General features: G+C 48.4%; 2 protein-coding genes across 3 annotated transcripts in view; one reads left to right on the top strand and one right to left on the bottom strand.

Annotated features, from left to right (window-relative positions):
- LOC309352948 (vomeronasal type-2 receptor 26-like) overlaps window positions 1–25,906 on the bottom strand; it is a gene marked incomplete at its 3' end in the record, with an annotated part of 45,581 nt that overhangs the window by 14,296 nt on the left and 5,379 nt on the right. The window lies entirely within an intron of this gene.
- Window positions 14,219–22,825, top strand: LOC309325988 (uncharacterized protein). Of its 2 annotated transcripts, XM_081834442.1 has the most exons (3): window positions 14,219–14,517; window positions 19,446–19,532; window positions 20,531–22,825. In XM_081834442.1, exons 1-3 carry the CDS (start codon window positions 14,385–14,387, stop codon window positions 21,787–21,789), a joined length of 1,479 nt encoding a protein of 492 aa, XP_081690568.1. In that variant the 5' UTR covers window positions 14,219–14,384; the 3' UTR covers window positions 21,790–22,825. The 2 variants fall into 2 exon arrangements, with proteins under 2 accessions (XP_081690568.1, XP_081690569.1); XM_081834443.1 differs by lacking the exon at window positions 19,446–19,532.

Below are 25,906 nucleotides of genomic sequence, written 5' to 3' on the forward strand. Positions count from 1 at the left end.
CCAGCAGACAAGTGAGATCCAAACTGGGAGGAGCTCAATTGATGCAGCAAGACCGAAGGCAGAGTTTGGCAGAGGGGCAGCGCAGGAGGGCCGCCAGGGCAAGACTCTGGGGCAAAAGGCCAGGGCCCAGTTGGCAGAAGGAGCAGGAGGCCCCTGACATCTGGAAGCAGGTGAGGTGCTAGCAGGACTGCCTCAAGGAGGGACGTGGGGTGAGAAGGGGCCCCTGAGCAGCGATCCTTGGGACAAGCAGAACGGCATTTATCAAAATAAATAAATAAATAAATTCCTTCCAGTAGCACCTTAGAGACCAACTGAAGAAGTGTGCATGCACACAAAAGCTCATACCAATAACGAACTTAGTTGGTCTCTAAGGTGCTACTGGAAGGAATTTTTTATTTTGTTTTGACTACGGCAGACCAACACGGCTACCTGTAACTAGCATTTATCAGTTACAGATAGGTAGCCGTGTTGGTCTGCCATAGTCAAAACAAAACAAATTCCTTCCAGTAGCACCTTAAAGACCAACTAAGTCAGTTCTTGGTATGAGCTTTCGTGTGCATGCACACTTCTTCAGATACACATTTATCAAAACTTTGAAAAGGTTGTGTTATGTACTGCAGTTCTCACCCTGGGCCAGCAGGGGGATACTGTAGATAGTTTTTACTCAGGTCCACATATGCAAATAAGGGTTCGAAAGTGATGTTCAGTGATTGGATAGTTACAGAAAGTTGTTACAGTTACATAACAACTTTATATAAGTAGCTCTATATAAGCAGGCTGACTGAACCCTTCAGTTCAGTTCTGCATTGGAGAGAGACCCCCAAGGCAAGGAGCAGAGGGTCCTGCCCCCAATTCCTCTCTGCCAAGTCTCCTCTCTCTTCCCCCTGAGGGTGCCATAGGGAGAAGGGGGTCCCAGGGGTGCAGGGACACTGCATGGGGGTCCCTGTTCATGCATGCTGGGGGGACACCTCCAAGTCAAGCAGGAGAGGGTCCTCCCTTGTCCACTCTGCCAAGCCAGGGAAGGGGGCGAGTTCGCAGGAGGTCTGCAGCTCTGCTCTTCCTTGGGATCCAGGTGCTGCCTTCCTTTTTGGGGAGGGGGCTTTGGGGGAAGAGAAACAGGGCATGCAAATGAGGCCCCTTTGGATTGAGGGGAAAGTCGCATTGAATAACAGAGATAATCATCCAAGGAATTGGAGGCAGGAGGAGCCCTGTGGAGTGGGGAGAGGCAGCCCCTATGTGGAGAGACTGGATGGGAGACCCTCTCCCCCCCCCCATCTGCCAAACGACAATTCCCAGAGTTCCCTGGCAAGAAGTGTGGATTGCTGACCCCTCTGGGAATGGCAGCCTTGGGAATGCAGGGTGGCAGGACTGGACGTGTCTCCTAGCCCCTCTCATTCCGGTTCCCGGGATCCTTTGGTGGAGCCACTAGGGCTGGGTGAGGTCTGGTTTCCAACTTTGTAATGGATCAGCAGCTAAACATCCCCTGCCCCTTCCCAACTGAGCAAGCCCACATACTGCTCCAGCTTGTGCCGCTCTCGGGAGCAGGAGCAGCATCCAGCCTTGCTCAGCTAAGTATTTTTAGGAAGACCCCTGCCTCTCCCACCCTGGCAAGGCACCAGGGTGAAGCCATCAGCAGCCCGTGTGAAAAATCATAAACATAATCATGTGCCACTCATCTGTTGCAAAGATTTTTAGTAATGGTACCAACTCAAATAGAGTCAAAGAATTGACAGAAGCAGCAATGAAGAAAAAGAAGGTGAGGTTTTATTGCTGAGCAATAAATGGACCCAGTTGGAATCCTTTCCAAAAGACTGGGGCCCAGAACATTGTAGCTCTGGGGTTATATACCTGAGTACAACATTGCAGATCATGACATAATCGACTACAATTGCGAACGCCAGCAAAATAAGCTAATGAGAGCATTCAGCCAGGCTCCTGACCGTGTAAAGAGTTCTATTGCCAACTTCTGCTTTATTAGTCTGAACATGCAAGACCTCATTGTCTGGGGTGAATGATGGGGGTGGAGACACTCCTACAGCTATACAGGGCCAAACTGTTTAGGGCTTTAAAGGTCAGCACTAACACGTTGAATTGTGCTCAGAAACATATTGGGAACCAATGTAGATCCTTTAGGAGGGGTTTTATATGGTCCCAGCAGCCACTCACAGTTACCAGTCTGGCCTCTGCATTCTGCAGAAAACTAAGTGAATGACACAGAAGTTGCTGTAGACTAAAGTTAGAATAAGCTTTAATTGCTACAAATGGTATAAGGAAACTTGATAAGGAATTAAGGGAGTACATGGTGTTGAGTACACGGTTTTGCCAACAAAGGTCCGTATAGTTAAAGCCAGGGCTTTCCCAGTAGTGATGTATGGAAGTGAGAGCTGGACCATAAAGAAGGCTGATCGCCGAAGAATTGATGCTTTTGAATTCTGGTGCTGGAGGAGACTCTTGAGAGTCCCATGGACTGCAAGAAGATCAAACCTCTCCATTCTGAAGGAATGGAGTGCTCACTGGAAGGACAGATCCTGAAGCTGAGGCTCCAAGACTTTGGCCACCTCATGAGAAGAGAAGACTCCCTGGAAAAGACCCTGATGTTGGGAAAGATGGAGGGCGCAAGGAGAAGGGGACGGCAGAGGACGAGATGGTTGGATAGTGTTCTTGAAGCTACCAGCATGAGTTTGACCAAACTGTGGGAGGCAGTGGAAGACAGGAGGGCCTGGCGTGCTCTGGTCCAGGGGGCCACGAAGAGTCGGACACGACTAAAGGACTTGTTACGGCAAAATCTGGGTGCGAGGCTGCTCTGTTAAGGTGTGAAACCTAAGACGCTGGCAAGTTAGCAATGTCATGTGACTTTAAGTAGTCAAGCTCGTTAAGTTGTTAAGTTGCTCAGTATATAAAGAGTGTTTGTTTTCTCTGTCTGTGGGGCGTGAAGCAAAAATGTCTGAAAGCTCCGGAGGTGTTTCTGTTATCTTCCTGCAATAAACCTGTCTTTGGAAAGACAGGCTTCCCTGTGTCGTTATTTCTTTGCTGCTAAGACTCTGAAGCTTGTACTGCAACAAGAATCTCTGCACTGGACTTAATTAATGCTCTGCAAAGAGAACTGTTGCTGGTTGCGCAGCGGAAGCGTTTACTGGACCAGTACACAGACTCTCTTAGGTTATGGCTCCTTCTACGTTTCTACAGCTGTATTGTGTGCAGAGAAAGTGAAAGCAGCTTTCGGATGAGAGAAGACCAGCTTGGTCGTAAATCCAGCTCTTAAAGGCTTCAGAGAAGGAACTGAGAGGCGTCTGAAAAGTGAGTAAGACAAATCCCAAGGGGAAAGAGAAGCAAGGGCACACAGAGGGAGTAGCAGCCGACCCCAAGAATGGCAGTGGAAAATTTCCAAGTTCCCTTTACAAAGTTGAACTCTGCTAATTACGTGCAGTGGTCTAAGAGGGCTCAAGTCTGGTTGGAAGCCAAAGAAGTGTGGGCTGACTATGTCCAGAGGCGAAAGCCGTTTGTGGCTGTTGCAGCAGATGCCACAGCAGAGCAACAGGCTGCTGCACATGCTCAGAACAGGGAACATGATAAAATGGACACTAAAGCTAGATGCATGTTGATGGTATCGATAGACGATTCCCAATTACCTCATGTGGAAAATTTAAGGTCTGCATTTGAAATTTGGGGAGCTCTTAGGCGAATTCACCATAGAGCCACGCCCGGAGAGAAGGTGAACATTATACGTGCTTTGTATGAGTTGAAACTGAAGCCAGGGGATAGCGTAGTTGAACACACATCACAGATGACTGAGTATTTCAACCGACTGTCATCTCTAGGTGTGAATTTTCCTGAAAATATTAAAGTTTATACTCTGCTTAGCAGCCTGCATGCAGGGTTTGAAAACTTAGTACTAACTTTACAAGTTTTGCCAGAGGACCAGCTGAATATGAATTATGTGACTGGTAGATTGTGTGAGCAAGAATATCAACATCATCGAAAACGTATTGATAATTCAAATACCCCAAGGGTTGGATGTTCAGATAATTCCCAGTGTGGGGGAACTAGCAGGCAGAGCTGTAAGGAAGCCTCACAAGTGTCTGCTATGGCCAGCAAGTCATGTTTTCGATGTGGCAGCAGGTTTCATTTGATAGCAAAGTGTCCAGAAAAGCAACAGGAATTTCAACAGTCCAAGGTCAGTTTCCGGAGCTACAGGGGAAGACGAAGTGAGAACTACAAGAATCAACGATCCAGAGGGGGAGCAGGTGCTGATAAGGGACTATCTGCAATGGCAGCACAACAGAGTCCTAAAAGGAGCCAACAAACCTTGAAGTGGATTATTGACAGTGGAGCTAGTCACAGTTTAGTTCCAGCGACATCTAGTGGCAGCTTGATGAACTGCAAGACATTGCCAGTTGCAAAAACTGTGACTATAGCAGACAATAGTAAACGAGAAATGAACCTTAAAGGCACAATTTATGTTAATTGTTTGCAAACTAACCTTCCTGTTTTCGTTCTTCCAGGAATGAAGAATGGACTTTTGAGTGTGTCATGCCTGGTAAAAAGTGGTTTTAAGGTTGAGTTTGAAAATGATGTGTGCACCATTTCAAAACAGGGGAAGGAGCTAGTTAAAATTCCCTGTGAAGATGGGCTTTTTGTTTTGGATGAAGAGCAGTTAGCAGCAGGTAGATGTTCAACAGGTGAAGCGCAAGCTAAGTGTGTAAATAAGGCTCCTCATACAGGTTGTGCACATCTACTACACAGAAGGTTAGCTCATATATGCTTTAAGTATGTAAGCAAGATGCCAGATTTAGCTGAGGAGTGTAACATTAAACCCTGTCCAAATTTTCTGGATTGTTATGCTTGTAAACATGCTAAGGTTAAGACATGTAACTATCCTAGATCTGATAGAGTAAGCAAGAAACCCTTTGAACTTGTGCACACAGACGTGTGTGGCCCTATGCCAGTCAAATCGCTTGGAGGTGCGAGATTTATGCAAATTTTGGTGGATGATTTTTCAAGGGCTAGTTGGGTTTTCTTTCTGAAAGAAAAATCACAAGCAGCTTCCATCCTGATGGATTGGATTGAAGAAGTCGAATGTAAATTTGACACCAGGGTGCGTAAAATACAATCAGATCGTGGTGGGGAATATGTGAACCACACGCTGGAGACGTGGTTAAAAAGGAAAGGTATAGTTCATAGACTTACCAATCCCTATTCACCACAGGAGAATGCAGTTGCCGAAAGAAAATTTCGAACATTACAGGAAGCCATTGCTGCTTTGCTGTTTGATTCTGGACTTCCACAGCGGTTTTGGGCTGAGGCTGCACTGTATGCGAATTATACTTTTAACAGAGTGTACAATAGCACAGTAGGCAACACTCCTTACTTCATGCTATTTGGGAAAAAACCAAAAATTGATCATCTAAGAGTTTTTGGATGTCGTGCTTATGTGCTGGTGCCTAGGGCACAACGTAGGAAAGGCGATCCTAGATCTAAAGAGATGCTTTTCTGTGGTTATCAAGCAAACACAAAAGGTTGGAGATTTGTGAATGTAGAAGGCAATCAAACAAAAATCACAATCAGCAGAAGTGCAGAATTTTGTGAACAGGATGGTTGGAATAAAATTCATGGAAATCCTGACATACTATTTGATGTGGTGAACAGTAACAATGAAACTCAGGCCCCAGGGCAGGTATTAGTTCCAGAACAGGCTGAGGAATTTGAGTCTGAGGACGAGGGTGAGAAATCGTCTAGTTCACCTAAGTCTGTGAAGTCAGAATCTTCTAGCTCTAAAAGTTCACCCGTACAGCAAGAGAGACGTGTAAAGTCAGAATCAGAAAGTTCTTCAACTACTAGTGACAAACAGGTGACGACTAGTGATTCTGGGTCAGAGGGGGAAACTGAAGGAACATCACAGGAACTGTTAAGGCGTTCCAAGCGTGCCAACAAAGGTATACCTCCTGAAAGGTACCAAGCTATTAGTGTTTGGGCTGGTTTGGCAAATTGCGAACCTGAAAGTTTTGAGGAGGTTGAGCAATTACCCCAGGAGGAGGCCAGTAGGTGGCGTGAGGCCATGCAAAAAGAGTTGAATTCTATGAAAGAACTGGATGTGTTTTCCATCTCCAAACTGCCAGAAGGTACCAAGGCAGTAAGTTGTAGGTGGGTGTACAGGATAAAGACAACAGCGATGGGGAAATAATAATAATAATAATAATAAAAATAATAATAATAATAATAATAATAATAATAATAATTTATTATTTATACCCCGCCCATCTGGCTGAGTTTCCCCAGCCACTCTGGGCGGCTCCCAATCAGTATTAAAAACAATACAGCATTACATATTAAAAACATCCCTGAACAGGGCTGCCTTAAGATGTCTTCTGAACGTCAGGTAATTGTTTATCTCTTTGACATCTGATGGGAGGGCGTTCCACAGGGCGGGCGCCACTACCGAGAAGGCCCTCTGTCTGGATCCCTGTAGCCTCACTTCTCGCAATGAGGGAACCGCCAGAAGGCCCTCGGCGCTGGATCTCAGTGTCCGGGCTGAACGATGGGGGTGGAGACGCTCCTTCAGGTATACAGGACCGAGGCCGTTTAGGGCTTTAAAGGTCAGCACCAACACTTTGAATCGTGCTCGGAAACGTACTGGGAGCCAATGCAGATCTCTCAGAACCGGTGTTATGTGGTCCCGGCGGCCACTCCCAGTCACCAGTCTAGCTGCCGCATTCTGGATTAATTGCAGTTTCCGGGTCACCTTCAAAGGTAGCCCCACGTAGAGCGCATTGCAGTAGTCCAAGCGTGAGATAACTAGAGCATGCACCACTCTGGCGAGACAGTCCGCGGGGAGGTAGGGTCTTAGCCTGCGTACCAGGTGGAGCTGGTAGACAGCTGCCCTGGACACAGAGTTAATCTGCGCCTCCATGGACAGCTGTGAGTCCAAAATGACTCCCAGGCTGCGCACCTGGTCCTTCAGGGGCACAGTTACCCCATTCAGGACCAGGGAATCCTCCACACCCCGCCTCCTGTCCCCCCAAAACAGTACTTCTGTCTTGTCAGGATTCAACCTCAATCTGTTAGCCGCCATCCAACCTCCAACCGCCTCCAGGCACTCACACAGGACCTTCACCGCCTTCACTGGTTCTGATTTAAAGGAGAGGTAGAGCTGGGTGTCATCTGCATACTGATGAACACCCAGTCCAAACCCCCTGATGATCTCTCCCAGCGGCTTCATATAGATATTAAAAAGCATGGGGGAGAGGACAGAACCCTGAGGCACCCCACAAGTGAGAGCCCAGGGGTCTGAACACTCACCCCCCACCACCACCTTCTGGACACGGCCCAGGAGGAAGGAGCGGAACCACTGTATAACAGTGCCCCCAGCTCCCAGCCCCTCTAGACGGTCCAGAAGGATGTTATGGTCGATGGTGTCAAAGGCCGCTGAGAGATCCAGCAGAACTAGGAAACAGCTCTCACCTTTGTCCCTAGCCTGCCGGAGATCATCAACCAGCGCGACCAAGGCAGTTTCAGTCCCATGGTGAGGCCTGAATCCCGATTGGAAGGGATCCAAATGGTCCGTTTCCTCCAGGCGTGCTTGGAGTTGTTCAGCAACCACCTGCTCAATCACCTTGCCCAAGAATGGCAGATTTGAGACTGGGCGATAGTTGGCCAAATTGGCCGGGTCTAAAGATGTTTTTTTAAGAAGCGGTTTAATGACCGCCTCTTTCAGCGGGTCTGGGAAGGCTCCCTCACAGAGGGAAGCATTCACCACCCCGCAGATCCCATCGCCCAGCCCTTCCCGGCTCGCTTTTATCAGCCAGGATGGGCAAGGATCAAAGAGACAGGTGGTCGGTTTCACTCGTCCAAGCAGCCTGTCCACATCCTCGGAGGTAACAGATTGGAATTGATCCCATGTAACAGGACCAGACAGAACTCTAGCACTCTCCCGCCCTGGCCCTGCTCCCACGGTGGAGTCTACCTCCTTCTGAATCTGAGCGATTTTATCTGCAAAAAACTTTGCAAAAGCATTGCAGGAGATCTTGGGGTCCCTACCAGGCCCCGGTGGTACAGGTGGTTCTGATAGATTGCGAACCACCTGAAAAAGTCTCCTGCTGCTGTTTACTGCAGATGCAATGGAGGCGGTGAAGAAGGCCCTCTTCGCCGTCGCCATTGCCACTTGGTAGGCTCGACGTTGAGCTCTAACCTGTGTCCGGTCTGATTCAGAATGAGTTTTCCGCCACCGGTGCTCTAGCCGTCTCAACGATTGTTTCATCACCCTCAGCTCCGGGGAAAACCACGGGGCTGTCCGGGCTCCATGTAATCGGAGAGGGCGCTTCGGAGCCAGACAGTCAATAGCCCTGGTTAACTCCGCATTCCAGCGGGCCACCAGGGAATCAGCTGAAAGGCCATCAACTTGGGATAAAGCATCCCCTACCACTCTCTGGAAGCCAATTGGATCCATTAAGTGGCGGGGGCGGACCATCCGAATCGGTCCCACCTCCCTGCGGAGGGGAAGGGTTGCGGAGAAGTCCAGTTGCACCAGGAAGTGATCTGACCATGGCACTTCTTTTGTTTCGCTTTTAGTTAATGTCAGATCACCAGCATCCGTAGAGGTAAACACCAAGTCTAAGGCATGTCCGTGGCTATGAGTTGGGCCAGACTTATTCAGGGACAGCCCCATGGAGGCCATGCTTTCCACGAAGTCCCGAGCGGCCCCTTGTAAGGTCGTGTCGGCATGGATGTTAAAATCCCCCAGGACAACCAAGCTAGGTGTCTCCAGGAGCATATCCGCCATGACCTGAAGCAGCTCGGGCAGGGAATCCTTGGTGCAGTGGGGAGGTCGGTACACCAATAGGAATCCTGTACTGCCCCTATTGCCCAACTTCCAGAACATGCACTCAGAAAACTGGGTCTTCCCAATAGGACGCCTGGTGCAGACTAATGACTTCCTAAAAATCACTGCAACCCCCCCTCCCCGCCCACATGACCTGGGTTGCTGTGCGTAAGAGAAACCTGGTGGGCAAGCAGCGGCAAGGACAGGCCCATCTGCTTCATCCAACCAGGTCTCTGTCACACATGCCAGGTCAAATCCTCCATCCACAATCAGGTCGTGGATGGCAGTGGTCTTATGAATCATTGACCTGGCATTGCACAGCAACACTTTCAGGTCATGTGGGTATCCCTTGCTGATTCTAGTATCCATCCGGTCAGGACCAGACCCGGAGGCAGGAATAGTCCTCAGACAACGACTAAACCTGCCTCCTCTGTAATGACATGGTCTGGTACATGAGTACAAAGCAAGGCTTGTAGCTCGAGGTTTTACGCAAAGAAAGGGGTTACATTATTCCGAAGTCTATGCACCCACTTCAAGGAGTGAAACCCTTCGGGCACTATTAGCAGTTGCTGCTCAGAAAGGGTTCAAAGTGAATCAATTTGATGTCTCTACAGCTTATCTTCATTCAGACTTGGCTGAAGAGCTCTATATGGAGCTACCGCCAGGATTGAAAGTTGGTAAATCAAATCAGGTATGGAAACTACATAAATCTATTTATGGACTCAAGCAATCTGCTCATAATTGGAATGAGTGTTTGAATGACGTTTTGGTAGGCATTGGTTTTAGCAGGAGCAAGGCTGACAATTGCTTATATTTCAGAGGTTCAGGAGATGCTCAAGAATCTTTGCTTATTTATGTAGATGACCTGATTTATACTTCAAAGACACAAGAACAAGTAAAAAAACTAGCCAAAGAATTAAATAAACACTTCAAAGTTAAGAATCTTGGTGATGTGAAGGTCTATCTTGGTGTTCAGATAGATAGGACCAAAAATGGCAGTTTTCTACTGAATCAAAAAGGCAAGATATTGCAAATGTTGAAAAAGTTTGGCATGACGGAGTGTGCAGGTGTTAGAACACCAATGGAAATGGGTTTTGTAAAAGACAATGAGTTCAAGGATAGTGCTGAATTCAAGCGTGCTGAAATCTTTCAGTCAGCACTGGGAAGCTTACTTCATCTTTCGCAATGGAGTAGACCAGACATTGCTTACGCTGTTAACTTACTCAGCAGAGAAGCTTCAAAACCTAGTGTAAATGCATGGAAAGGAATTCAAAGAGTGTTAAGATATTTACAATACACCAAAGATTTTTGCCTTGAATTATCTTCTGAAGGACAAGCACAGATTACTTGTTGGGCAGATAGTGATTGGGCAAATTTAAAGGATAGAAAATCAGTGTCTGGCTGTGTAATAAAATTTGGTAACTCTCTGATTGGGTGGAGATCCAAGAAACAGAACCTGATTGCTTTGTCGTCAACAGAAGCTGAGTTCTGTGCCTTATCTGAGTTATGTAGAGATCTAGAATTTTACAAATGCTTGGCACAAGAGATGTATGAAAAGGCCATCACTCCAATCACTGTATGGGGTGATAATCAACTGTGTCTTAAGTTAGCACAAAATGGGCAGTTTAAAGGTCGTACAAAACATTTGGATATCCGTTTTCAAAATGTTTGTCAAACGGTAAAAGCAGGAATTGTTAAATTAAATTACTGTCCCAGTCATGAAAATCAAGCTGATGGTTTTACAAAACCGCTTGGGTTTCAGCGGCATGAAAACTTTTGTGAAGAAATGGGTCTGAAGTAATTTTGTTTTTGTATTGCCAGCGAGAGGGGGTGTTAAGGTGTGAAACCTAAGACGCTGGCAAGTTAGCAATGTCATGTGACTTTAAGTAGTCAAGCTCGTTAAGTTGTTAAGTTGCTCAGTATATAAAGAGTGTTTGTTTTCTCTGCCTGTGGGGCGTGAAGCAAAAATGTCTGAAAGCTCCGGAGGTGTTTCTGTTATCTTCCTGCAATAAACCTGTCTTTGGAAAGACAGGCTTCCCTGTGTCGTTATTTCTTTGCTGCTAAGACTCTGAAGCTTGTACTGCAACAAGAATCTCTGCACTGGACTTAATTAATGCTCTGCAAAGAGAACTGGTGCTGGTTGCGCAGCGGAAGCGTTTACTGGACCAGTACACAGACTCTCTTATGCTCTGCCACCCAGCTCATCGGACTAAGTCCGTGGGTCCCTGCGGAGGAAAATGAGCTCAGCCGGAGACAGGAGCAAGCAGCAGAAGATCCAAGTTTATTGCGCAACAGGTTCAAGGCGAGATTGAACAGTGAGAAAGGGGTGACATGAGTTTTTGAAACTCCCTCCATGTCCCAGAATACAGTGCAAAATACGTCAAGAATACATTAAAGAGATGTTTGGTTACACAGATTACATCATGAATATATTAAAGGGAGGTTGGGTTACACAGATTAACATATGGAGGAGGGAGGGGGGAATATGCAGAGCTGGAGATATGCACAGATAAACAAACACTTCCTGGGGATGAGAAAACAATGGTCCCAAATATGCATAGTCTGCCACCTGACATTGCCTGGAGGAAAGGCTGATCAGAGCGATTTGACAGGATTAGGGTCTTAACACCTTGCTTGAGGGATTATGCTGGACAGGGGAGGTGTGATGGAGTCCTAGAGAAATTGAGCAAACTGGCATGTTGATTTTCTATGAATTTTATAGATTTTAGTCCCTTTTGACATTGACAATTAGAAATAAATTGATATATTGTAGCGAAGAAGAAGGTGAAGAAGACATGCCCCCCCCCCTTCTGTATCAGACTAAACAACAACAACATGGTGTTGACCTGGAGTGCCTTTGGAAATCTTGCCACAAGAGGAGCATAAAGCTCACCGCTGGAGTTGTTAAAGGGTATACATGCCTGGTGTTCTTAAGAACACAACAGATTTAGGGCATGTGGAAGAGCTATACTTGGATGGCTTCCATGGCGCCACCCGAGAAGGCCGGGCAGCCGGAGCATCAGAGTGGCCTCTCGGAGAGCCCCACGGTCCTCCCAGGGCTGTCCTCCTTCCAGAGCAAATTTGCCCGCAGCCCAGACCCAAAAGGAGTCCCTCCGACCAGCCTCTCCAGGGCAGGGCCAGGGCCAGGGCAACGCAGCGGGAGGGGGGCCCTGTCTCCAGGGACCAAGGAGCAGGCGGGGCTGGGTGCTGCGCAGGCAAGCAGAGCCATGGGGGTACTTCCTAGCTGGGGGTCTGCTCCCCCACTTTGCTGTCCAAAGACAGGAACCCATCCCTGAGGGCGTCTCTTGGCTGGCAAGGAAAGTCCTCTGCTGCCAGAATCCCTCTGGAAAGAAGCTTCTGCCAGACAGAGCAGAGCAGACTCGGCTCCATCCCCCCTTCCTGCATTGCCGGGGTGGGCCGGGGTGGCCTGACCCCCCTTTCTGCTCTCTGGCTGCCTCTCCTGCAAGTCAGGAGCTGCAGCCCCCGCCCTCTCCCCTCTCTCCCCCATGGAGCCTCTCCCCTTCGCTGCTGGTCCCCTCCGGGATGAGGGGATGAGGGTTCCCCCCCAGACATGGCCAGAAGCAGCACAGGTCTCAGGTAGAAGCTGAGCTCCGGGCTTGGCCCGTCCATCATCAGCTCCCGGGTCCCAGAGACAGATCGGGATTCTGGGGGGCTCACGGCCCCCCCCCCCCGCTGAAGCCCCACTTCCCTGGGATCCAACAAGGGGGCTTCTTAGGACTCTCTCAGGTTTCCCAATGTGGAGCTGCTTCCAAGTCATGGGGCAGAATGCCCGTGGGGCCGCCCGCCTGGGGGAGAGGGGGGAGAGAAGGGGGGCAGGAGCAGGAGGGGCGGGCTCGGCGCTCTCGGCTTTGCAAGGGTTAAAGGGAGCAGAGCTGGGTTCCTAGAGAGGACAGGAAGGGAAGGGGAAGTGACGGTCCTCCACGAGGCTGTTTGCGAGCTTCTCTCTCCTTGGCCAAGCTTCCTCGGCGCCCCTCCGGGACTCGGGTGAGTCTCCTCCCTCTCCTCCCGCTGAGGGTGCCATGGGGAGAAGGGGGTCCAGCTTTTTGCTGGTTGAAGCAATGGCTACTTCTTGAAGACACAGATATTTTAGACTTGGAAGGGTATGATAACAATTTTGGCTGGCATGCATATTTATGGTATGACAAGGCAAAGGTTTATAAAGGCTTTAAAAATCATATTGTCAGGAAAGCTTTATATAATGTTTGGAATCGATATAAGGATTTGTTGGAAAATAAAACACCCAGATGGTTGTCACCAATGGAAGCTAGAGCGGTAAAAAAACTCAACATGGACTCTAATTGGCCAAAATATAGTGAAATTATAGAATATGATGGTGAAAAAGTTAAATTACAGAGCTTTGAGAAATTAAAATCCAAAGTTCGAGACTGGTTACATTACTATCAGATAAATGAAACTTTTAAGCAGGACAAGAAACTAGGATTTCAGAAAGAGAGGTCAAAATTGGAAACAGAACTGTTAGAGACCAATACTAAGAATTTGTCTAAAATGTATAACTTGTTGCTGAAATGGAATACACAGGATGAAACAGTTAAATCGGCTATGATTAAATGGGCACAAGACTTAGGTCATGATATTATGTTTGCTGACTGGGAACAGTTATGGACCACAGGACTTAAATTTACGGCATGTAGTACCTTGAAAGAAAACATAATGAAAATGATCTATAGATGGTACATGACTCCAGTCAAGCTTGCAAAGATATATCATTTGCCCAGTAACAAATGCTGGAAATGTAATGAATGTGAAGGAACTTTTTATCATCTTTGGTGGACCTGCCCAAGGGTTAAAGCCTACTGGGAAATGATCTATAATGAAATTAAGAAAGTCCTTAAGTGGACATTTGTAAAAAAACCGGAGGCTTTTCTCTTGGGCATGGTCGGCCAATTGGTACCAAAAAAAGATAAGATCTTTTTTATGTATGCAACTACAGCTGCAAGAATACTTCTAGCAAAGTATTGGAAGATGCAAGAATTACCTACTCTGGAAGAATGGCAGACGAAGGTGACTGAATTTATGGGACTGGCAGAGATGACCGGCAGAATCCGTGATCAGAGGAAGGAGACGGTGGAAGAGGACTGGAAAAAATTTAAATCATATCTTAAGAACTGTTGCAAAATTTTGGACTGATAAAATGTTAAGGGTTAAGAAATAGAGAATTATAGTTGGAAATATTTAAGTTTAGAAAATCATGAAGGAAATTAAATTTTGAAAAGGAATGAAGGATTGCTAAAAATTTTGGACACAGGGGTGCAGTGAAGGGGAGGCATGGGGAAGTCATGTATTGTTTGTTTGTTTGTTTAATTTTGTGTTTTTTTGTTTTATGAAAATTAATAAAAATTATTTAAAAAAAAAAAAAAAAGAGAAAAAGCAGGGATTTTGCTGTGGAAGCTGTGGATGGGGCCCCCAACATATTGGGAGGCTTCCCCTCCAGCCAGAAAATCCCTGCAGGGCCTCTGAGGCTCCCTTTGCTTCTTCCTCTCTCCCAGGACCCTGCAGCTCATTTTGGCTCCTTGACTCCTCGGGAAGGATGAAAGGGACAGATTCTGCAAACCTAGTGAGGATGGAAGGGGGAAGGTGGACGGTTGACCTGGTCAGGTTGTCTCCTGCATTGCTCCCCACAACTTCTGAGCGCTCCCTCCCAGGGACCTCCGAGAGATCTGGTGAGTTCCAGGGGAGGGGAGATGGGGACCTGGAGGGATGGAGGGTGAAGAGGGGAAGCTCTCTGGCCAGAAATGAGATAAAGCAGGAATTTTGCTGTGGATGGGGCCCCCAACATATTGGGAAGCTTCCCCTCCAGCCAGAAAATCCCTGCAGGGCCTCTGAGGCTAGATGGGGACATGGATGGATGGAGCCAGAGAGGTATCTGGCCTTGCTCAGATTGGGGGGGTGGTGGGAGCTAGGCAGCCGGATGGAGATGGAGAAGGGGAGCACCTTTTTGGGTTCCTCCACCTGCCTGCGCCTTTGTCATCTGCAGGCAATTTGGGCTAGGAATACATCACAGCTCTCCAGCCACCACAATGTATTGGCAGCTCAAAATGTCTCAAACCAGTACCGTGATCTGAATGTATTGGCAGCGGTTGTCAGCAGTATGCTGATGACACTCAGCTCTGGTTCTCCTTGACACCTGCAGGTGAGGCAGTGGAAGTGCCGGACCAGTGTCCTGCCTTGGTAATGGACTGGATGAGAGCCAACAAACTGAAGCTCAGTCCAGATAAGACTGGGGCATTGTTAGTTAGGGGTTCCCTAGACCCTGATGTTGGGAAAGATGGAGGGCACAAGGAGAAGGGGACGACAGAGGAGGAGATGGTGGGACAGTGTTCTCGAAGCTACCAGCATGAGTTTGACCAAACTGCGGGAGGCAGTGGAAGACAGGCGTGCCTGGCGGGCTCTGGTCCAGGGGGTCACAAAGACAGTCTTCAGACATGACTAAATGACTCAACAACAACAAGACCAGATGGCTGGGAGGTCACCTGCTCCTGATGGGGTTACACTTCCTCTGAAAGAGCAGGTTCGTAGCCTGGGGGTCCTCCTGGATCCTTTGCTGTCGCTTGAGGCTCGGGTGGCCTCGGTGGCTCAGAGTGCCTTCCATCAGTTTTGCCTGGTGGCCCAGCTCCGCCCCTCTCTGGACAGGGAGAGCCTAACTGCTGTTCCCTATGCTCTGGTAACCTCAAGGTTAGATTACTGCAATGCATTATACATAGAACTGCCTCTGAAGACGGTTCAGAAACTTCAGCTGGTGCAGCATTCAGCGGCCAGGTTGCTTAGCGGAGCAAGACGGTTTGAGAGGCTTACACCAATCCTGGTCCAACTGCACTGGCTACCAGTTAGTTTTTGGACCCAATTCAAAGTGCTGGCTTTGACCTATAGAGCCTTAAATGGCTCAGGACTGCAATACCTCAAGGACCGCCTCTTTCCATATGAACCCACCCGGACCCTGAGATCATCTTCTGAGGCCCTTCTTTGTGTGCCTCCTCCTCAAGAGGTCCGGAGGGTGACAACACGAGAGCGGGGCCTTCTCTGCAGTGGCCCCCCATCTATGGAATGCTCTCCCCAGGGAAATTCGCCTGGTGCCTTCATTATACACCTTTAGGCACCAGGGAAGAATGTTCTCCTTTAACCAGGCCTTTGGTTAAAACATCCAACACCAACAGTCTTTTAAAATGTGGCTTTGGGGGGGTATTGCTTTTCCTTTGATTTTGTATGCTGTGATCTTGTTTGTGAACCGCTCTGAGACCACCTGGTATAGGGGAGTATATAAATTGAAATTATTATTATTTAAAAAATAAAACCAGTACCTTGATCTGAATGCCCTACCAATGTCTGACTGTTTACAAATCCATTGCGCAGCACTAGAAGCCATGACTCTTTAAAGTAACCTGATCCTTATTTCAAGATTGATTGCAAATGGTGCCTCCATGTGTTGCCTTTTTCTCTTCTTTTTGGGAATAATTTTTTTTAAAAAACCCTAAATTTTATTAACAAATAATAACAATACACCAAAACAAAAAAGAAACAAATTCAAGTCTTACAGATTAAAACACAAAACAAAGAATGAAAGAAAATAAAATAAAAATAAAAATAAAAGAAACGTAGATAAAAGATAAGAAAAAAGACAGACATATTCCCAAATTTCCTAATCTCCGGGCATGTCCACCACATATGGTAGAAGGTTCCGTTTTGTTTCATACACCTCCAGCACTTATTGTTGTGTGTTTTGTTCATTTTGGCCAGCCTTTCTGGTGCGAAGTACCACCTATGATACATTTTCATATAATTTTCTCTTATTAAATAACATGCTGTGAAGTTTGTTTTTTGTCCATAATTTTCCCCATTCTTTGCATTCTATTGTATGGCCTAGATCCTGTTCCGAATTTTTGATGGCATTTCCCTTTTCTTTTTTTTCTGGTTGTCCATTCTGTAACAATTTGTAGATTTTTGATATAGTCTTTTGATTATTGTATAATATTTCCATTTCCTATACCGATTTTTTTTTTTTATCAAAACCCTTTGACTTTTTATCCTTCTCGAACGTTGCTGTTAGCTGGTAATATTCTAGCCAATTCATAGAATCATAGAATCATAGAGTTGGAAGAGACCACAAGGGCCCTGGAGTCCAACCCCCTGCCAAGCAGGAAACACCATCAGAGCACTCCTGACATATGGCTGTCAAGCCTCTGCTTAAAGACCTCCAAAGAAGGAGACTCCACCACACTCCTTGGCAGCAAATTCCACTGTCAAACAGCTCTTACTGTCAGGAAGTTCTTCCTAATGTTTAGGTGGAATCTTCTTTCTTGTAGTTTGGATCCATTGCTCCGTGTCCGCTTCTCTGGAGCAGCAGAAAACAACATTTCTCCCTCCTCTATGTGACATCCTTTTATATATTTGACATCCTTTTATATATCACCCCACTCTGTTTAAATTCTTCAAATTTTTTCACTTTCTGGCGATAATTTATCTCCTCCTCGAGTTCCCTATATGTTAGCCAATTGTCTTTCATGTTGTTTCTATGGATATTTGGAATAACTTTTTATTGCTTTTAAAAACAAGGATCATAGCAATAATAAATGATACAAATATGTAGACTGTGTCTTCTCATCATGTCATTTGTATATCTCAAAAATAGCAGAATAAATTTGCAGGAATATCTATAAGAGGCATGTCCAAGGAATGCTGTGATCACCAATAGTCAGCATGGATTTCTGAAAAATAAGTCATGTCAGACTAACCTGATCTCGTTTTTTGACAGAATTACAAGCCTGGTAGATGAAGGGAATGCAGTGGATGTAGCCTACCTTGATTTCAGCAAGGCATTTGACAAGGTGCCCCCTGATATTCTTGTAAAGAAGCTGGTAAAATGCGGTCTTGACTATGCTACCACTCAGTGGATTTGTAACTGGCTGACTGACCGAACCCAAAGGGTGCTCATCAATGGTTCCTCTTCATCCTGGAGAAGAGTGACTAGTGGGGTGCCACAGGGTTCTGTCTTGGGCCCGGTCTTATTCAACATCTTTATCAACGACTTGGATGATGGACTCAAGGGCATCCTGATCAAATTTGCAGATGACACCAAACTGGGAGGGGTGGCTAACACCCCGGAGGACAGGATCACACTTCAGAATGACCTTGACAGATTAGAGAACTGGGCCAAAACAAACAAGATGAATTTTAATAGGGAGAAATGTAAAGTATTGCACTTGGGCAAAAAAAAATGAGAGGCACAAATACAAGATGGGTGACACCTGGCTTGAGAGCAGTACATGTGAAAAGGATCTAGGAGTCTTGGTTGACCACAAACTTGACATGAGCCAACAGTGTGACGCGGCAGCTAAAAAAGCCAATGCAATTCTGGGCTGCATCAATAGGAGTATAGCATCTAGATCAAGGGAAGTAATAGTGCCACTGTATTCTGCTCTGGTCAGACCTCACCTGGAGTACTGTGTCCAGTTCTGGGCACCACAGTTCAAGAAGGACACTTACAAACTGGAACGTGTCCAGAGGAGGGCAACCAAAATGGTCAAAGGCCTGGAAACGATGCCTTATGAGGAACGGCTAAGGGAGCTGGGCATGTTTAGTCTGGAGAAGAGGAGGTTAAGGGGTGATATGATAGCCATGTTCAAATATATAAAAGGATGTCACATAGAGGAGGGAGAAAGGTTGTTTTCTGTTGCTCCAGAGAAGCGGACACGGAGCAATGGTTCCAAACTACAAGAAAAAAGATTCCACCTAAACATTAGGAAGAACTTCCTGACAGTAAGAGCTGTTTGACAGTGGAATTTTCTGCCAAGGAGTGTGGTGGAGTCTCCTTCTTTGGAGGTCTTTAAGCAGAGGCTTGACAACCATATGTCAGGAGTGCTCTGATGGTGTTTCCTGCTTGGCAGGGGGTTGGACTCGATGGCCCTTGGGGTCTCTTCCAACTCTATGATTCTATGATTCCAACACGTCGATAGTGATCGATCCATTGGTCGTGGGATGAATGTTCATAGATTGCGGCCTCCCCTCTGCTGGAGATGTGCCTGAGGGGCTGTTGCAGCAACACCACGTGTGGGCCCAGCCAGGGAAGCAACCGCCAAGCTCCTCTCACAGGGGGGGATGTTTTGCCGCTGCGCATGCCTGGCATGTCAGGGGAAGCAGTCTGAGTGCCCCCCGCCCCCTCAGGAGAAGAAGCCCCCACCTCCCCTACACCCATCCCTGGGTGGTAGATCACTGCCAGTTTTTATATTGGATCGTAGATCACAGCCGACTTCAAGTTGGACATGCCTGATCTATATAATATGTGGTTCATCATTAGTAGTCAGTGTATGAGTTTTGGGTTCATGTAATGGTTTAAACGGAAACAAAAAAGGGGAAACAGGAGAGAACAGAGAACATTGAACATCATATCGCCGAATGCCTAGTCAGGAGCTCTTGTGGCTGTTGTGCTTAGATTATGTGTGAGTAATAGTCATTTTCCCTGGTCTCATCATGAACATGGGAGGGGGGTTCAAAGTGAAGAAGGTAATTTACGTATAAATTTAAATTTGGACCAACCAGATTGAGGTAACTGCTGATGGGGCAAGTGCAGGTGAAGATGTTGCTGTTTGTTTTATAGACAAGGCGCGGACGTTGCTGGATCCTGACCAAAGAGTTCTGCATAAGGAAGTCAAGGAGAAGAATTGTGGGATCATGGACTCTCTCGGTAAAACTCCCTATTTGGTCATAAGATCAGTTTTGAAACTCCATACATATCTCTGTGATGAACCTCCACTATTTGGATGGAGACCAACAGCATCTGAGATGCTAACATCCCCGCCGTGAGCCCTGAATGGAGGGATATTGTAATGGTTCTAGGGGTTGCTCATGCATAAGCCAGTGCTTATCTCCCCGGCTGGGTGCAAACACCTGGCTGGGTTGCCTAAGTGAACCTCATCTGTCCGGACAGCCACTCACCCATGGCTGACTCAATCGCTGGCAGAATCCGTCAGTGGGCGTTTCTTAAACTTCTTCCAGCAAAGAAGCTCTTTGACGCCTAGTCTCCTCCTACTCTCTCTGCGCGGAAGCCTTCTGCGCAAGGAGGGCGTGGGCAGCGGAGGACCCCTACTCTCCCCGCTGGTCCCAGGCAAGGAGCCTCGCCACTTCCCCCACCTGCCCCCCTTCTCCACTGGTGCTATGCTGATTCTCTTCCCCAGAAGATGGGCTGCTCCTTCCGATCCCTGGACGCTCTCTGGAATCCCTCTGGCTTTTGCTCTCTCCCTCCGGCACTGATGGCAGTTCCCTGACAGATATCAACTCTTTCCTCTCTGAATTTTCTTTGTCTAGTCATTCCTTTTTAAGCAATGACCAGGCTTGTCTGAACCTCCCTGGTCTTTTTAAATGTCGGCCTCAGAGCTTTAAGGGAAGTTGAATTAAATTCTGTCAGGTTTGTGGTTTTTCCTTCTGTTTGCCTTTGATTAACCAAAGAGATGACTGACCTTGGAGATGGAGTGGATTCCAGGATTGAGCCAAACAAAATTTATCCCAGATAAAAGCCAGCAATATGTCAGTAAATACCAGCCAACAAAGGCAGTGAAAAGTATAGAAAGGCCCCACATCAAACTCTTCAGTTTTTCCTCTATCACAAACATTCATGAACTTTGTTCAATAATGTGGAGCTCCATCTCTTCCTGAGGCTCTAATTAGCTTCTCTCTTCATTGCAGATGTTGATGAATTGGAAGGGAAGAACAAGGGGGACCACAAGAGAATCCACATAGCGGAGAAGTCAAATAAATATTCAGAGTGTGGAAAGAACGTCTGTCAGAGCTCCCAGTCCACCTCCCATCAAGGAAACAGCTTCATTCAGAGTAATAGCCTCACTTCACATGAAAGAACTCACAGTGGAGAGAAATTGTATCAGTGCAGAGAATGTGGAAAGAGCTTCAGTCGAAAGGATCATCTCACTTCCCATCAAAGAATTCATTCGGGGGAGAAACCCTATCAGTGCTTCGAATGTGGAAAGAGCTTCAGTCGGAAAGATAGTCTCACTTCCCATCAAAGAATTCATGCAGGGGAGAAATCCTTTCAGTGCTTGGAATGTGGAAAGAGCTTCAAACACAGTCAGAATCTCACTTCCCATCAAAGAATTCATACAGGGGAAAAACCCTATCAGTGCTTTGAATGTGGGAAGAGCTTCAGTCAAAGCGGCCATCTCACTTCCCATCAAAGAATTCATACTGGGGAGAAACCCTATCAGTGCTTCCAATGTGGGAAGAACTTTGGTCAGAAAGCCCATCTTCTTTCCCACCAAAAAATTCATACAGGGGGGAAACCATATCAGTGCGTGGAATGTGGGAAGAGCTTCAATCACAGCTCACATCTCACTTCCCATCAAAGAATTCATACAGGGGAGAAACCCTATCAGTGCTTCCAATGTGGAAAGAGCTTCAGTCGGAAAGATAGTCTCACTTCCCATCAAAGAATTCATGCAGGGGAGAAATCCTTTCAGTGCTTGGAATGTGGAAAGAGCTTCAAACACAGTCAGAATCTCACTTCCCATCAAAGAATTCATACAGGGGAGAAACCCTATCAGTGCTTTGAATGTGGGAAGAGCTTTCGTCAGCGTAGTGATCTCACTTCCCATCAAAGAATTCATACAGGGGAGAAACCCTATCAGTGCTTTGAATGTGGGAAGAGCTTTCGTCAGAGTAGTGATCTCACTTCCCATCAAAGAATTCATACAGGGGAGAAACCATATCATTGCTTGGAATGTGGAAAGAGATTCAAACACAGTCACAGTCTCACTTCCCATCAAAGAATTCATACAGGGGAGAAGCCATATCATTGCTTGGAATGTGGAAAGAGCTTCAGTCGGAAAGATTGTCTCACTTCCCATCAAAGAATTCATACAGAAGGAAAACCAAAAAAGAAAAATAATATAGCAAAAATTATTAAACAACCCTCACAAAACACAATTGTATAGAAAAGAGAAGGGGGGAGAATAACTAAAAATACCCTTTATCATATTTGTATCGTATGATTCATCAACACATAGGAAGGCAGGCTCCCCAGCTCTCCCCTGGGTGCCCCCCCTCTTCTCCCCATCTCCCACCCTGAGAGATCCTTCCTTCCCTGCGTTCCTTGCAGGTGCCTCCCACCTCCAACTCTCCTCTTCCTATGTGTGTCCTTAATTCAAAATAAAAGAATCTTAATATAAAAATTACAAAAGAATACGAAAAGGAAACTCCCATCTCCCTGTCTGAAAATCATCTGTTGCAACAATTATTCAGAATATGCACTCCAGAATAAACCCAGCTGTACTTGGTATCCAGCCTTTCCCCTCCTCTTCAGCAAGATGACCCTTTCCCTACATTTCCCTCCCTAGCCAAACCTTCAAATCCTAACAACACAGACAGTGCAATATGACTCTTATAATGATAGTCTCATAATCCAAATTAGTATTTCTCCAGCTTCTAGGTCCAGTTTTTATAAAGCCTTATTAAAACTGTTACAACAAATCTCAGCCAAGTCACAATCCAAAATTATGGTCTCTTTTAATGTTCATCCAATCCTGCTTCCTCTTTTCCTAATCTTTGGACATCCACTGGGGATGGGGAAGAAGGCATCTTAATTCCCTTTCATCAAACGAGACCATAACTTGCGTCAACAGTTTCAGGAGCTGCATTGCATCCCCTTTTGCTGGCTGTACATTTTTCTCTGCCAATCATTCCCGCACCAGCTCAGCCCAACCTCGTCTTTCCATGGGGCTCTTTCTTCCTCCTCCTGTTCTTCCCTCGCCTGCTCAACACAACCTTCTGCCTCTCCCAGCGACTCCTTTCCAACGACTCCCGGCTTATGACCCTCGCATTCCCCTCCGTCTCTTTTTCTGGGTCTTCAGTGCGAAGGCGCTCCATTTCTGGATGGAGAGCAGAGCTGCAGAAGCTTCTTTGGAGTGGATGCATCTGGTTCCCAATAAATCACGCAGAGGCAAAGTTAATTGGTAAAAGAAGAACTTTCGACTAAAGCAGTGTTTCCCAACCGGTGTTCCGCGGCACACTAGTGTGCCACAAGACGTTGCCTGGTGTGCCGTGGGAGGGAGGCGGGCGAGTCCGGCGGCGAGAGGCGGGGCGGCGGCGGCGGCGAGCACACGCGGGGCGGCGAGCGAGCTCCCTCACAAATCCCATCGCCGCTCGCTTCGGCCGGCTGCCCCGTGCCGCCGCCCCAAGCCTCGCGCGCCCAGCGGGAGCTCCTGCCGGGCGCGCAAGGCTTGCAGACACTCGCCCGAAGCACGGGGAGCCCTCCAGAGGGCTCCCTGTGCTTCGGGCAACAGGCTGCCGCCCCAAGCCTTGCGCGCCCAGCGGGAGCTCCTGCCGGGCGCGCAAGGCTTGCAGACACTCGCCCGAAGCACGGGGAGCCCTCCGGAGGGCTCCGCGTGCTTCGGGCAACAGGCTGCCGCCCCAAGCCTTGCGCGCCTGGCGGGAGCTCCTGCCGGGCGCGCAAGGCTTGCAGACACTCGCCGAAGCACGGGGCACCCTCCGGAGGGCTCCGCGTGCTTCGGGCAACAGGCTGCCGCCCCAAGCCTTGCGCGCCTGGCGGGAGCTCCTGCCGGGCGCGCAAGGCTTGCAGACACTCGCCCGAAGCACGGGGAGCCCTCCGGAGGGCTCCCTGTGCTTCGGGCAACAGGCTGCCGCCCCAAGCCTTGCGCGCCTGGCGGGAGCTCCTGCCGGGCGCGCAAGGCTTGCAGACACTCGCCCGAAGCACGGGGAGCCCTCCGGAGGGCTCCCTGTGCTTCGGGCAACAGGCTGCCGCCCCAAGCCTCGCGCGCCCAGCGGGAGCTCCTGCCGGGCGCGCAAGCCTTGCAGACACTCGCCCGAAGCACGGGGAGCCCTCCGGAGGGCTCCGCGTGCTTCGGGCAACAGGCTGCCGCCCCAAGCCTTGCGCGCCTGGCGGGAGCTCCTGCCGGGCGCGCAAGGCTTGCAGACACTCGCCCGAAGCACGGGGAGCCTTCCGGAGGGCTCCGCGTGCTTTGGGCAACAGGCTGCCGCCCCAAGCCTTGCGCGCCTGGCGGGAGCTCCTGCCGGGCGCGCAATAATAATAATAATAATAATAATTTATTATTTATACCCCGCCCATCTGGCTGGGCCTCCCCAGCCACTCTGGGCGGCTTCCAAAAGAATATTAAAATACTATGATACATCAAACATTAAAAGCATCCCTAAACAGGGCTGCCTTCAGATGTCTTCTAAAAGTCTGGTAGTTGTTGTTCTCTTTGACATCTGGTGGGAGGGCATTCCACAGGGAGGGCGCCACCACCGAGAAGGCCCTCTGCCTGGTTCCCTGTAACTTGACTTCTTGCAGTGAGGGAACCGCCAGAAGGCCCTCGGTGCTGGACCTCAGTGTCCGGGTAGAACGATGGGGGTGGAGACGCTCCTTCAGGTATACTGGACCGAGGCCGTTTAGGGCTTTAAAGGTCAGCACCAACACTTTGAATTGTGCTCGGAAACATACTGGGAGCCAATGTAGGTCTTTCAAGACCGGTGTTATATGGTCTCGGCGGCCGCTCCCTGTCACCAGTCTGGCTGCTGCGTTCTGGATTAGTTGTAGTTTCCGGGTCACCTTCAAAGGTAGCCCCACGTAGAGTGCATTGCAGTAGTCCAAGCGGGAGATAACCAGAGCATGCACCACTCTGGCGAGGCAGTCCACAGGCAGATAGGGTCTCAGCCTGCGTACCAGATGGAGCTGGTACACAGCTGCCCTGGACACGGATTTAACCTGTGCCTCCATGGACAGCTGTGAGTCCAAAATGACTCCCAGGCTGCACACCTGGTCCTTCAGGGGCACAGGTACCCCATTCAGGACCAGGGAGTCCTCCACACCTGCCCGCCTCCTGTCCACCAGAAACAGTACTTCTGTCTTGTCAGGATTCAATCTCAATCTGTTAGCCGCCATCCATCCTCCAACCGCCTCCAGACACTCACACAGGACTGTCACCACCTTCACTGGTTCTGATTTGAAAGAGAGGTAGAGCTGGGTATCATCCGCATACTGATGAACACCCAGCCCAACCCCCCTGATGATCTCTCCCAGCGGCTGCATGTAGATGTTGAAAAGCATGGGGGAGAGGACAGAACCCTGAGGCACCCCACAAGTGAGAGCCCAGGGGTCTGAACACTCATCCCCCACCACCACTTTCTGAACACGGCCCAGGAGGAAGGAGCGGAACCACTGTATGACAGTGCCCCCAGCTCCCAGCCCCTCAAGACGGTCCAGAAGGATGTTATGGTCGATGGTATCAAACGCCGCTGAGAGATCCAGCAGAACCAGGAAACAGCTCTCACCTTTGTCCCTAGCCCGCCGGAGATCATCAACCAGTGCGACCAAGGCAGTTTCAGTCCCATGATGAGGCCTGAATCCCGACTGGAAGGGATCCAAATGGTCCGCTTCTTCCAGGCGTGCCTGGAGTTGTTCAGCAACCACTCGCTCAATCACCTTGCCCAAGAATGGAAGATTTGAGACTGGGCGATAGTTGGCCATCGTGGCCGCATCTAAAGATGGTTTTTTAAGAAGTGGTTTGATAACCGCCTCTTTCAGCGGGTCTGGGAAGGCTCCCTCACGGAGGGAAGCATTCACCACCCCACGAAGCCCATCACCCAGTCCTTCCCGGCTAGCTTTTATAAGCCAGGATGGGCAAGGATCCAGGAGACAGGTGGTTGGTTTCACTCGTCCAAGCAGCCTGTCCACATCCTCGGTGGTAACAGATTGGAATTGATCCCATGCAATTTGACTAGACAGGACTCTAGCACTCTCCCGCCCCGGCCCTGCTCCCACGGTGGAGTCTACTTCTTCCCGAATCTGAGCGACTTTATCTGCAAAAAACTTTGCAAAATCATTGCAGGAGATCATGTGGCCCGTACTGGGCCCCGATGTAGCAGGTGGTTCCGCTAAATTGCGGACCACCTGAAAAAGTCTCCTGCTGCTGTTTTCTGCAGATGCAATAGAGGCGGCGAAGAAAGTTTTCTTCGCCGTCGCTACCGCCACTTGGTAGGCTCGACATTGAGCTCTAACCTGTGTCCGGTCAGATTCAGAATGAGTTATCCGCC

This window comes from Podarcis erhardii (assembly GCF_964252035.2).
Source record: "Podarcis erhardii genome assembly, chromosome: 12".
Lineage (NCBI taxonomy): Eukaryota > Metazoa > Chordata > Lepidosauria > Squamata > Lacertidae > Podarcis > Podarcis erhardii.

Coding starts and splice junctions, on each gene's coding strand:
- LOC309325988 (XM_081834442.1), top strand. CDS start 14,385: ATGAAAGGGACAGATTCTGCAAACCTAGTGAGGATGGAAGGGGGAAGG. Junction 14,518..19,445: donor AGGGACCTCCGAGAGATCTG/GTGAGTTCCAGG, acceptor TTTGTTTTATAG/ACAAGGCGCGGACGTTGCTG. Junction 19,533..20,530: donor TGGGATCATGGACTCTCTCG/GTAAAACTCCCT, acceptor TCTTCATTGCAG/ATGTTGATGAATTGGAAGGG.